The sequence below is a fragment of the Eurytemora carolleeae genome, unplaced genomic scaffold (genome assembly GCF_000591075.1).
Source record: "Eurytemora carolleeae unplaced genomic scaffold, Eaff_2.0 scaffold1308, whole genome shotgun sequence".
Lineage (NCBI taxonomy): Eukaryota > Metazoa > Arthropoda > Copepoda > Calanoida > Temoridae > Eurytemora > Eurytemora carolleeae.
The window spans coordinates 25485-39217 of record NW_019397198.1 but is presented as its reverse complement, the minus strand read 5'-3'; the positions used below and the strand labels follow the sequence as shown (position 1 = coordinate 39217).

Below are 13733 nucleotides of genomic sequence, written 5' to 3'. Positions count from 1 at the left end.
TAATGATTGCTGTAAAAACAAAGGGAAGAATGATTAAAAATTCCTTTTCTAAACATGTCTATATATTTTTCAGTCATCTTCAATGTATCGCTTGCTCCTCTTTTTCTTGAAAATGTATCAGAAGGAGGGGGAAGAAATTCTAAATATTGCCTCCAGGTCCTCCAGGGTTTAAGAAAATTAGAGGGAAACTCGAGTGAGCTACCTGCTATGTTAAAAATGTGTAGTTTGAAGGATTTCTGTCGGTTTTAAAAAGTTAAAAGTTTCTTAAACCTGTCGTGGTTTGGGGAGAGTGGGTTTGAAAACAAACTTTGCAACAAAAAGTTTTTTCCAATACATAAAGTTTTTTATTTTTATATTTGTCCAATTTGCTTTTACAATGTTTTTTTTTAACCCGCCAAGCACCCTAACCATTAAAGTTAGAAGTCTATTTATTTTTAAGGCAAGCCAAGAAAAGTTCGACTACTGATATATCACACGCCCCTATCTCATAGTCCCTCCTAACCCACGACCCCTAATATATTAGACAAACTTAGCACAACTCGCCCAACATAGGATAGGGTTAAAAATTATATATTTTTTTTGTGTAAAGAAACAATGTTGAATTGTGAAACACTTAATGTGACTGTAAGCGTAATTTCTAGGTGACCTGAGCTGGGAACTTTAGAATTGGATATCCTTAATCTCGTTCGGTTAATTAATCAGAGCTGAAAACTTTAGAAGGGGATATCCTTAATCCCGATCAGTTAATTAATTTGGAGATTAATAACAAGAGGATGACAAGCATTATTCAATCTGGAGATTAAGAAAAAAAGTGGATCAAGCATTAATCCCGATATCCACCATTCTAAAGTTCCCAGCTCTGAAGATTAATAAAAAAGGAGGACAAGCATTATTTAATCTGGAGATTAAGAAAAAAGAGTGGATCAAGCATTAATCCCGATATCTACCATTCATAAGTTCCCAGCTCAGCATGATTTAAAACGGTATCGTTGAAAGCGTTGAGTGATCAAGTATAAATTAGATATTTATGTGTTTGTTCATTAAAATTGTTTATTTTATTTTGTGGTTTCTCATCAAAATTTAAAGTGACTTGCGCATTTCTAGCTTTATAGAAATGATGGAAAAATCTGAAAACTGTGTTATCTTCTACAGTTTTGATCAGATTAAGGTTTTAAAGGTAACGATGAAAATCGGACAGTGTGTTTTTTGTATGAGGGTCACTTAAAATTACGCGTACAGTTCCTTTAAATAAAACTTCTAGAAATCCCAATATTTGGTTTCACCTTTTTAATCCAACCATTCCAGCAGTAAACAAACTCCTGTTTACTCATAGAACCATCACCAGACGTGTTAAATATCATAAACAGATCTGATACCTGCTGGGAGTCAAGTCTAAAATATAAAAGAAGTCATGCCTATATGGTTCATATGGCCATGGGTCATATGATCATGGTTCATATGGTCATGGGTCATATGATCATGGTTCATATGGTCATGGGTCATATGATCATGGTTCATATGGTCATGGGTCATAAGGTCATAAGGTCATAAGGTCATAAGATCATAAGGTCTTAAGGTCTTAAGGTCTTAAGGTCATAAGGTCATAAGGTCATAAGGTCATAAGGTCATAAGGTCATAAGGTCATATGGTCATAAGGTCATAAGGTCATAAGGTCAAAAGGTCACAAGGTCATAAGGTCATAAAGTCGATCATAAGTTCATGAAGTCATAAAGTCATAAGGTCGTGAGATCATAAAAGCATATGTTGATAAGGCCATAAAGTAAAAATTAATATTCCCATTAATAACTTTGCTAAAATAATGCACAAACAATTGAATTTATTTGTTGTCAAATCTGTATCAAAAATTAATTTGATTGTGGTTAAAGTCAAGCGTTAGACTATGCATGACAATAAAGATGGCGATCTCCATACAAATAGAATAGAAATCCTATGACAACATTATAAGAATTATAAGAAAAAGAAAAAATATTTCAAGAAATATTTTTAACTATTTCTTTAAAACGTTCTACAAAAGTAGGAGATATATAATTTTGGGAAAAGCCAGTAATGGCGAAAAGACGAAATTTTAATTTTTCAATCTATTTTTTTTATTTTTTTTTTAAACTCAGTAATTTTTTATTTATAAAATATAAGAAAAAAAGCAAAATTAAGTGTTTGAGGAGGAAATATTTTAAAATCTCTAAAAATTGAGGTTGTGGGAATTTTCACCCAACCAAATTTAAAAAAGGAAAAGGAAGAGGAAAATTACACATTTATTATTTACATTTTTAAAATAATTGGTGGATTGTGGTCGGCGATTTTATTAATACAATGAAGACGACTATTTTTTTAAGTTTTGATTGTTAGCAAGCTTTTCACGAATTGCAAGTTTACAAGTAATCAAAGAGAAGCTTTTTTAATTGACAGCTTCTAAAATTGGAAAAGAAGTGTAGAGCAGAAAATGATGTAAATATGGATGACAGGGTGTCTGCAGACGTCTGAGGACCTTGTTTAATTGCTTCGACCATAATCCATTATATTTTATATATATTGTTAAAATTTTTAATTTGTTCAAATTTACCCCCCCCCAGCATATCCTGGTTTTCAAGTACCCCAGCAGAGATAGGGTTAACAGCTTGAAATACATTAAAATTGAAATCGAAAGTTGTCTACATTGTATTGATATATGCGACGAAAACAGCATCTAAGAGATATTTTCTAAACGAATTTTATACATTTCATTCATTTTCAAATGGCATAAATGCCAAAGATATATAATTGCCAAAGTTGACAAAAACCATTAAAAAACACCCTTTTTTGTTTAAATTAAGAAAATCATTAAAGTTATCCATCTTTGGTGATGCATTTTGCAATGAAAATTCAAGTCATTGGTGATGCATTTTGCAATGAAAATTCAAGTCATTGGTGATGCATTTTGCAGTGAAAATTCAAGTCATTGGTGATGCATCATGCAATGAAAATTCAAGTCATTGGTGATGCATTATGCTATGAAAATTCAAGTCCTTGGTTATGCATTGTGCAATGAAATTTCAAGTCATTGGTGATGCATTGTGCAATGAAAATTCACTAAATTTTCAGCAAAGTAGATTAATGTAAAAAAGACAGCTGATATATTATATCCTCAGTATATTTTGCAAAAACAAAAGAACATTTCTTCAGATTGAAGTCTCTATTTTAATACAAAAAGAATGTAGTTTTTACAAGGGATAGAAGAAGAAAAAAATTCTAGATAAAAGATATGTTCTGAAAAGAAAATTTTACATTTATAGTATTCATTATATTTTGTTTGTTTGATCGGTATCAAGTAAGGGTAATAATCACATAAACAAAGTTGATATATGAATTAAAGACAAAAATGAAAAGTTACGATATAACTGAAACCTGTTATTAATAGTTTGGACATACCTTGTAAAGGATAAAATTGTGATCCAAAGTCCCTTCTTGCTGGGACAAAGACCGAAATGTTAAATGAGCGTGATATATATGTTCAAGAAAAGTTTTATTTTAAACTTTTAGACATTAGAAAATATTACAAAAGGGAGAATAACGAATTAAAAAGAATTATAAAACCAAGAACCAAAACAAGATGTAAACCCGCCAAATGGAAAAGTGAGAATGGTGTTAACTAGCCTAAAAACTGCCATAAAATCCGGTATTTTGGGATTTAATAGTTCGGTCCTTGTCGACCAATCAAGCTGGGAATTTAAAATTGACTATATTCTATCACAAATTCCACATTTTTAATCATGGACTTTTTTGGATCAAATTGTGATTCATAAGATGATCAAATTGTGATTCATAAGATAGTTCACAATATATCAAGGAACCAAAAGTTTACCGAACTTTCCTAGGCAATAATTCTAAAGATTGAGTAACCTTAACTCGCATTCAAAACTTTTGTATTATATGCAGAGTGAAGGGATACAATTCAGGGGTTTCATTCACAATTTCGCTAAACTTGATCTATTTCGCTAAACTTGATCTATTTCGATAAACTTGATCTATTTCGCTAAACTTGATCTATTTCGCTAAACTTGATCTATTTCGCTAAACTTGATCTATTTCTCTAAATTTAATCTATTTCGCTAATCTTGAGCTATTTCGCTAAACTTGATCTATTTCGCTAAACTTGATCTATTTCGCTAAACTTGATCTGAAGCCGGCAAACTTTTCTCAAAAATTTTAACTAAAAATCGTATTGATAGGACTACAAATCATTTCCAGTGCCTCTCTTGTAATGCGCATTATTCTGCAAAAACTTAACGCATCGATAGCAAAAGTTGTACATTTGCTCAGATGCTAGTTTTTTGATAATATAAATAAAATTATTTTTCATTATTATTCAAAGATTACTTTAACAAATTTTGGACAAACTTTTCTGAAATTTAATAAAGTTGTTTTTTGAATAAAAACTGTTGAATAAAAAACCCTATTACTGATGGTCAAACAACTGGAAACTGTGTCCTGCAGTACTAAATATGTTGTTGGAAGGGATAAGAAGGATTATGTTTAAGGAGGGATATTTGGAGGTTTACTGTTTTACAGAGAGACATGAATAAAAACTTTGGTTAATTTTAGTTTCGAAATAAAAAATTTCTTATAATTGACAAAAAATTTTGCTCATTTGGAAGTCATTCAATTCTGGCGATTTTTTGTTGAATTTAATCGATTTTTTATTTCGAGTGTGAGATATAAATCAAAGCAAAATCTTTATTCCTATATCCTATGTTGCTTCAAGCTAATCTGAATTCCAGGAATTACTTTATATATGTGATTACCCTTATTACTCAGACTTCTGTAAGAATCAGCTCAGCTCAGCTTTAAAGACAAATTACGAAAGTAAAACTTGATAAGTAGAATATAAATTATATAAATATTTAGCTGAAAAGCCCGGTGTCATGCATGGAGCGGACTCTTGCATGGGGCGGACTCTCCCTAAAGTTTGAACTATTTCAACAAAATGTTAGGCATAAAAAGCATTGTAATGACATTTTCCGATATTTATTAATGTATTTTGATTGGAAAATCACACTAAAAATTATCTATGCCTCGAGTAAATATTAATTATTTTGATCATTTGAAAGGAAGACGACATTCAATGGGGAAATAACTTGTTTTGCCTTCACCCTTTTAAAATATATGCGTATTCAATATATGTCAATTAATAATTTTTAAAGTTTTGACATTGCTTTTAATGTCTAACATTGTGTTAAAATGGTTAAAACTTTATGGGGAGTCCCATGCAGCCGAGTCCACTCCTTGAACTACACCGGCGGTGCCAGTGGAATTTTAAAAAATCAAAAATCAAAAAAAAATTTCAATTAAAAAATAGATTTTTGAAGAAAAAAATCGATTTTTTGAAGAAAAAATTCGGTCTAGCCGTTTGCACAGGCTTTAGCTTACATATTTATATATACATGAGCGAAGAGCTATAGAAATAAATGTAGGAAAAAAAACATGCCAGGATTTATGTTTAAAGAACTGTAGGCTTAATTTCAAGTGACCATCAATTTAAAAAGGGGCATTCCCGATTTACAAGGGTACTCTTTAACTTTTTGACTGACCGAGCCTCCTCTATGCAGACAAAGCCTACGTTATGCAGACCGTGCCTCCGCTATGCAGTAATCGAGCCTCCACCATACAGCAGCTTTTTTAAATCTTGGTTTTTATGAGGGATGAAAACTTTTAACAGTTTTTTTTGACGTAGTGGCATAAGAATTTTACTAAAGATTAGAGTTGTTCATTGATTGTCATGATTAGAAACATATATGGACTCATAAAGTGGTTTATAAGATTCATATTAAAACTTTAAACATTTCTTATGCAGAAAGGAAGATATTTGGAGAAATATTTCTGGAGTAAACTTGGTTTGTTTTGTTGTAATCTTTAATTTAAACAATACCTTTTCTTGAAAAATGTTAAGATTTAAATAATAAATACAAATTTTTTAGATTTAATTTGAACTTCAAAAAAAGGTATCGCTAAAATCAAAGATTATAAAAGATGAAATAAAATTCAATTCAATTTTGTTTCTAAATATTTTGATTTTCGTGTAAAAAATGTTTTAGATACCACTTTATTAGTCATAATTAGGCACATTTTATGATAACTAATAAATACTTCTCATCTTTGAGAAGCCTCTCATGCCTTGTCTAAAAAGTTCAAAAAAAAATCTTTTATTTAAACTTAAAACACAAGTATAAAAAAACCTCCTGTATTACTAACGATATCAAGGGATTAAATGTTACACTTGTCTGAAAATTTCAAAAAAAATCTTTTATTTAAACTTAAAACACAAGTATAAAAAAAACCTCCTGTATTACACAGACACTTTTGATGTGTTGCGCATGCTCATTTCTGAAAAGCTGAGGCTTGGTCTGCCTAGCAACTCTAGGAGGCTCGTGTCTGCATAGCGGCTCATGGCGTCCGGGGGTTCCCTCCCTCAAAATAGGTGGCAACAGAGAAATGGACCAATTATACCTGACGTCACAAGTGTCAAATATAACAAGGAAACGAATTTTTTTCACATTAGTTGACATGTTTTCCAAGATTAAATAAAAAAGTGAAGAAAAAAACACAAAATAAAAAACACAAAATTGCACTTACTTACTGTAAGATAAGCACTTTATTCTAAAACTAACACTGTCATTAATATTTTTTTTTGGACACATAAACTAAATTGAAACTTTTGACGTCAAAATACAAATGTACTGAGAGTATACATACTCTACGTTGCCATCTATTGTACTAGAAAAATAGTTGAGGCACGCATTTTCCGTTTCTTTAAAAATTGGGCTTAAATATCGTTTAAATTTGAAAACAAAATTTATTCAAATAAAACTAACCCATATTGATTAAAATAATATTGCCTACATTAAAAAAATATGTTATTATGCATAAAAAAAGATATTTGAATGCACAGAAGCAACGACCGGACGAAAAAAGGCTTTGATTGCGGAAGAAATAATAATGAGCATTGTGATGTCATTCGCGGTGCGGACGAAGAAATGGTGAGGTGTGTCTAATCTTCCTCGAACGCTAAACATAAAATCAATATCTCTTTTAGATGAAAAAAATGTCAAGTGAAGTCAGCCACATATTAAGGAGCCATCATATAAATTTTTTTAAAGCCAGGTTTCAGTTGAGAAACCAAAGAAAACAAATCGGAAAAATCAGAAAAAAATTATGAAAAAAATAGCTCTCAAATCTGATTTTACACTGTATGTAAGAAAACTTTAGCACAAAAATATTTTAGCATTTTTGTATTATGCATAATTTTAAATATGCAAAACCTATGACAATCACACTTTTATCAGCTACTAATGATCTTCATGAAGCAACTCTGGGAAGGGATTCTTTTTTATGAAACAAACCCTACAAACCTCAGCTCATGAATTTTATTTCTTAGCTCTAAATTTCAAAAATGCATTATTTTGCAAATATGTTTTGTAATGTCCTGTAAATAATAATAATAATTTAATGATAATTTAGTAAGAAGTATGGTTTAGGTAAAGTAGAGAGCTGCAAAAATCTTCTAATATTAAAAAGATTCTGTACGTGCACTTGAATTAAAATATCTTACTTATAAGGTTTTCCTTTCTCATTTCTAAACAATGCTTTGCACAAAGCCGAAAATTCATTGATATTTATTGACCCGTCCCTAAAAATATAATCATTAAAATTATTAAGTCTATTTGTAGCAAGTTTTCACCGTGTACATATACATATCTACATATAAATTTGGCTTGTCTGTCTGTCTGTCTGCGATTTTTTTTTTAAATTCGCAATGTTAACAAAAAGAACATGTTCACAATTTAAGTAGAAGATGGGCGCGAAGCGCCCTAAAAGCCTAGTATATATAAATTTATATATATATATACTTCTATAGTCTGTCTGTTCGTTTGTCTATTTGTATCCAAAAACGTCAAAACTTCTGAACTTATTGGGCCCAAACTTTGAGATCTCAGGGAAGGTTTATGGACCGTTAAAGTTTAAAAAGAATTTTATTTTTGATAATGCGCCAATTAGAAAAATCCGTTAAAATTTGAAAAATGTATTTGACATTTTGAAATAAATAAAAAAGTGTTGTAAACATATATCTTATTCTCACCCCATTAGGAAAGCTGAATTTTTAAAATTTTTAAGTGTTTCCGTGTTTGATAATCATTTATATATTACATTTCTTTTAAAGAATTTATAGAACACATTAGCAACTATCTATACATATTTATAACTATATATATACTATGCTTTTTTGTTTGTTTGTATTAAATAAACGTCAAAACGGCTGAACCAATAAGGCCCAAATTTTTGAGGCAATTCACATGACCATGAGAATGTATATTAGATGCTCAGGATTTAAAAAAAAATTGATTTTCGTAAAGTTTTGACAATCAACTTTTTTGTTTATTTTTATACGAAGAGAAAATGTTTACAGAAGAGAGTTAAAAAAGATGTGCGCGAAGCGCCCTAGTAGCCCAGTACTAATTACTTTTTGATTTTATACTTACTCGTCTTTATCAAAAGCTGCAAAGCACGCTTCCATTCTCTCTGAGAAAAGAAGAAAATTGGCATTGTTTTCACGATTTGGAAAGAAAGTCTAGAACGAAATTCTAGCCTTAATTTCGTGTTTGCGCAATTTCATTTTTAAAAATCGCTGAGACCCCAAAATTGAAAGAAGCTGCTCTACTTAAGAGATTTTTACATTTATGTGTTTGGAATTTTATTTTCAATTTTGACACCTCTTGCACTTGTACAAAGATTAAAATTTACTTCGCACACAGACTCTGTATATAAAGATAATAGAATATATGATAATTGTGTACGCTCTATATTTGACGTCATTGGTTATTTTGATTGCTTGAGCGTTTAACAATTAACATTAAAACTGCAGTTTTTTTTTTACACAATAGTGAATGTTTTGTGCCAAAAGTGAACACAAATTGATAATATTAAATTGTAATTCTAATTTTTTTTCTTTGTTGGATAAAAGGATCTTTTGTTGAAATAAATGTGAATAAGTGACGCATCTCTTTTGTATGAAAAATATTCAGATGTAGTCAAATATGTTTTTTAAAGTGCTACGGAGTGACATTTTATACAGTGAGAGGGACAGGACACTAAATATATCAAATATGAAAAGGTTAACAACTGTGAGATGCTGTCGTCTTTTGTTTCATCTAGGGGCGTATTCAGGAATTTGTCCAGGGGGGCTCAGCTTAGCCACCATAGCCCCCCCCCTGAATACGTCTTTGGCTTCATCTTAAGCAAAGAAATAATTTTTCACAAATGTATGCATGATGCATATATATATAATCCATCGTCAATTGATTTGTTGGGATTTGAGTTAAAAAGTATGAATCTTTAATTGGAATGAAACTTACAAGCAAGCAAACAATGCCTTTATTCATTAAAGAAGACGAAATATGTTTAAATCTATATTAGACCAAACAAAGTGCGTAGAATTTGCGTAGATTGTCCGATGCCGCATCTTTATAAAGAGAGTCATTGACGAGTCACGGAAGTTCCTAGTAAGATTTTGACTCCACTGAACACCACCGGAGGGAATTCTTTTTCACTGGAGGGGTTTGAAAACATGCTTTTTGTAATTCAAAACTTTACGCAAGGTGATTTACATTCCACTGGAGGGATTCAGATGTCCTTCCTGNGGTGAAACAAAAACAATGTTGGAATACAAAATTGTTAAAATGAGACCTATCAAGTCTGCGTTAATGTGAAACTATTGCCCCCTGATTTACCGAGGACAAGAGATCACTAGGGGGAATGTTAAAAGTTTGATCGAACATAGATCCAGCTTTTAATGACGTCACTGCATAAACTTAGTTATAATAAACAGTAAATTTTTCAAGAAGATTTCATATTTATAAGAAAAAAATGTTGAAGTCTTAAAACCAGATGATGTATTTGTAATGAAATGTATTTCATCAGATACATTAAAGAGAAATGTAAGCTGAATTTCAAGTGACCCTCCATGCAAAAAGGGCAATGCCAAATTCACAACAGTACCCCCCCAAAAACCTTTGTGTTTACGTACACCACGAACTCAACAGATCGCACAATGTAAATTACAGCGCCCGAAATTTAAAGAATGTCGTTGAACGAAACTCTTTGAGTTTCCTTTTTGGGGTCTTAACATTTTGTAGATTTTATTTAAGAGATTCGACAAAAATGGAGAATATGAAAAAAACTAAATAAAAAATATTTAATAACAAAAATATTAATATCCACAAAACAGCCTAACCCCATTCGTAGAAAGTATAAGATAGTTTAAAGGTATACATTCAGTCCAATGTGTACCTTGCATGTACAAAACTTGCAGAAAAAAGCATTGTTCCTAAAAAATCGCATGTAATTATACTGTTATGTTAGTAATTTGTTTCTAAAAAATTGTATTTTATTATACTGTTATGTTAGTAATTTAAACTAGAAATAGTAAAAGACTTTTTTATAAATAAAAAACTCAACTTAAACTTGAATTCTATGAGATGAAAAAAAGGACAAAGGTCCAGAAAATAATTATGACTTGTAAAAGTTTCTGTTTTGAAAAAATTGTAATCAATATAATAAAGCTCTTCGTTCGTTTATAGGTTTGCTATTGCTGGCCAAACGGCTGAACTAAATGGGCTGAATTTTAGTGAGGAAACTCATTGATACCCTTGGGGATGACATAAGCTAAATAAATTTGTTTTAATTCGATTTTTAAAATTTCACGGGCATCGACTGGCACTTAAGCTAGTTTGTAATAAAAAGAAAGATTACAAAACAGCGGTGCAATGAATAAAGGCAATTAAATCCAAATAAAAACAAAAACAAAAATTGGTCTGCTACTACCTCCAAACTCAAGCCTATGTGGCTTGGCATTTAAGAATCATTGTTTTACTTCGCTATCCCTGATAGCGACCATCTGATTAGGATGAATGTGCATTCTGAGACTTCTGTCATGGTGGCTCTGGTCCACGTATTCAGCAAACTATTTTTTTTTTATTTTCTTCACTATTGAGTTTAAAACTTGAAAAGTGTGAAAGCTCTGAGTTCATATGTATTTTTTATGCATTTCTGAGTATAAGTAAATCATACTAAATATTATTCTCCTAGTACAGCAATTGGTATTGTGAATACAAGTTCAATTGTCAAGAATAGTCCCTTTAAACCTGGTCGTGCCGAGCTAAAGGCGAGGCGCGCTTAAGCGCGCATACAAACGCGGGGAAGCGCGGAATAGAAGAATGAAGCACTCCTTAAAGAATGCTTTGACTTTTAAGAACTATTTCAACTTCGTTTAAATTGTTAATATTTCAGATATAATGAAATAATGGAGTTATTCTGAACCGGATTTCATCCATTAATATAATACCTTACAACCTTTTTCAAATTAGGCAACGTCATGCTATTATTTAATATGATTTGATTTGTTTAAATTGCATTTTGTTTTAAATAATAAATAATAATAATAATAAAATGACATTTGCGCCCCATTAGCAAAGAATAGAAATTATTTGTGCTTCGTCTATTTTTCGTTCGGACCATGCACTTAGCTTGTTTTGTCTTTTGAAAGTTGCTCAAACCCATAATTTTCAGATTTTGGGCCAAAATGTCCATAATGTGTTCAAATAAAGCGAGTTCTGGTGGAAAATACTGCAAATAATTTGCAGCCCAAGTAAAAAGACGATACGACATTTTTAAAGAAAGGAGTGAAGTCCTTGTCATGAATTCTGATTTTCTCATCTCTATAAATCATTGCAAGTAGGGTTTCCAGCAAACGAAATGTTTCGCGAAAGAATGATAAAATTTCCGTTGGCATTTCGCACAATTGTTTCCCCGAAATTTCGCGAAAATGAATGAAGCAAAAAATGCTAAAACGACGCATAATTTTGCGAAAACAATGTTCGCAAAAATTTCGCGAAAATATTTTTACGAAAACTAAAATTCCGCGAAAACCACAAGTGCAACAATTAATTGCGCAAAAAAACTTGCGGAATTCTCTGCTCTGATAGCTCAACATTTGAAGTTTTAACATATTATATTAATATTTTTTTCTTTCTTTTTACTGTAATAAATGTTTCGATATAGAGAATTTGATTTCTCTAGCTAACTTTCTGAGTTTCTGTCCGTCTACGCAGGTTCGCCCAAATCCAGCTAGCAATGAGCCAGCAAAGAGTCATCTAAATGGACCATATTTTTTTTCGCGAAATTTTCGCTTTTTATAAAATTATCGCATTGTTGCCTTTGCATTTTTTATCGAAATTTTCGATATTTTTCGCGAAACAGAAATCGAAAAAAATACAAATCAATCAAATTTAATCCCCCCAGGACTATAATCCCTTTCTTTCATAGGATAACTAAGTATTAATAAAAAGAAAAAACATTATCAATTATTTGATAAATTTATTTTATACACGTAAATTGACTAACATCTAATTACATTTTTTAAGACTGGCATATTTAAAGATTTTACATAAGTAACACAGATAGGGTACATTCACAATGTTAATAATTAAACATAATTTTAATTAATATATAGAAGGTTTTTAAAGCAGAATGTAAAACAAAACATAAAGTTGGTCCAATAACTAGTTTAACACAAAGTTTGCAACATGGTTGATTTTGCGACTGTAACTGCTATTTAAAATGGAAGCTTACATCAAAAAATCTTGTAAAGAAAAAAATTTTGACTGAGAGAGTAAGAAAAAAACATTTATGATGTTAAAATGCATTTTTTCTGAAAAAAAACAGCTTTTAAAAAATTTATTTGGAAAATCATCTAAATAAGAGAGGAAATATGAAAGTTAAATTGTAAAACAAATTTTCTTGGTACATCACAGGCTATCTAACAACAAATTTTTTTTATATATTTTTTTTGAGGCATAATTATAACCTTTACTTTTATTTTTCAAAACATGTATGTTTAAATATCTACTTAACCCTAAATACTTACTCCAATTTTGCAACTTCCTTCTCATCCAGAACTCATAATTTTCAATTTTTTGACATTTGCAAATTTTGGGCAAAATAATTTTATTGATTTGCACAGATTTAGTAGTTGGGTTTGATTGGTTTATTTGTGTGAGATTATTTGAATTAAAATTTTGCTGATAATTAAGATGATGAGGATGATGATGATGATGATAATGATGATGAGCTGGATGAGACGGAAGAACAAACCTACACCGATATCAAGAAAGACAGGTGTAGAGTGAAAATCGTCAGATTTTCTATCCAAGGCAGCAGGAAAATAGAAGAAATGTTAGTTAATTAGTTTACAGAATCTATACTACACATGCAAGCATCCTTTCAATGTATTACAAAACTAAAATGCGGCCAGATTTTTAATTTTTAACTCAAAAAACTGAAAATATATGTTATGTAAACCTAAAACTCCCAATGAAAATGCATTCAGGTCGAATATCGAATAAAATATCTTTTGGTGATTTTGCGTACATAAGCTATCTATGTTTATTTATTTATCTATGGTTATGTGTAAAATAAACCAAGTGTAAATTAAAATTTCATCTGGAGTTGATTTTTTGGAACAATCGTTTCTTTGGTTATTTTAAAGCAAGATTTTCACTAGAATTATTAAATTAACTTAGACTTTATGTAGCTTTTTAGAGTGAGTCGAAAGAATATAATGGTAAAGAACAGTGTCAAGTTTAAGATATTGGTTTTCTATTTTAATTCTAATTATTCTAATTTAA

At 30.5% G+C, this 13733-nt stretch overlaps 1 protein-coding gene and 1 long non-coding RNA gene across 2 annotated transcripts in view; one reads left to right on the top strand and one right to left on the bottom strand.

The window, feature by feature from the left end:
- LOC111712678 (nicotinamidase) overlaps nt 1-8570 on the bottom strand; it is a 33720-nt gene extending 25150 nt beyond the window's left edge. Inside the window, exons 1-3 of the mRNA XM_023487361.1 lie at nt 8532-8570; nt 7604-7681; nt 1284-1392 (exon numbers count right to left, since the gene is read on the bottom strand). Of these exons, the coding sequence (XP_023343129.1) occupies nt 1284-1392; nt 7604-7681; nt 8532-8566 (222 nt within the window). The 5' untranslated portion in view covers nt 8567-8570. The remainder of the gene's footprint in view (nt 1-1283; nt 1393-7603; nt 7682-8531) is intronic.
- Nucleotides 8571-11367: 2797 nt separating this feature from the next.
- LOC111712680 (uncharacterized) lies at nt 11368-13458 on the top strand. Its single transcript, XR_002767517.1, has 2 exons — nt 11368-11781; nt 13140-13458. It is a non-coding gene; the product is annotated as an uncharacterized LOC111712680 (long non-coding RNA).
- Nucleotides 13459-13733: the final 275 nt, after the last annotated feature.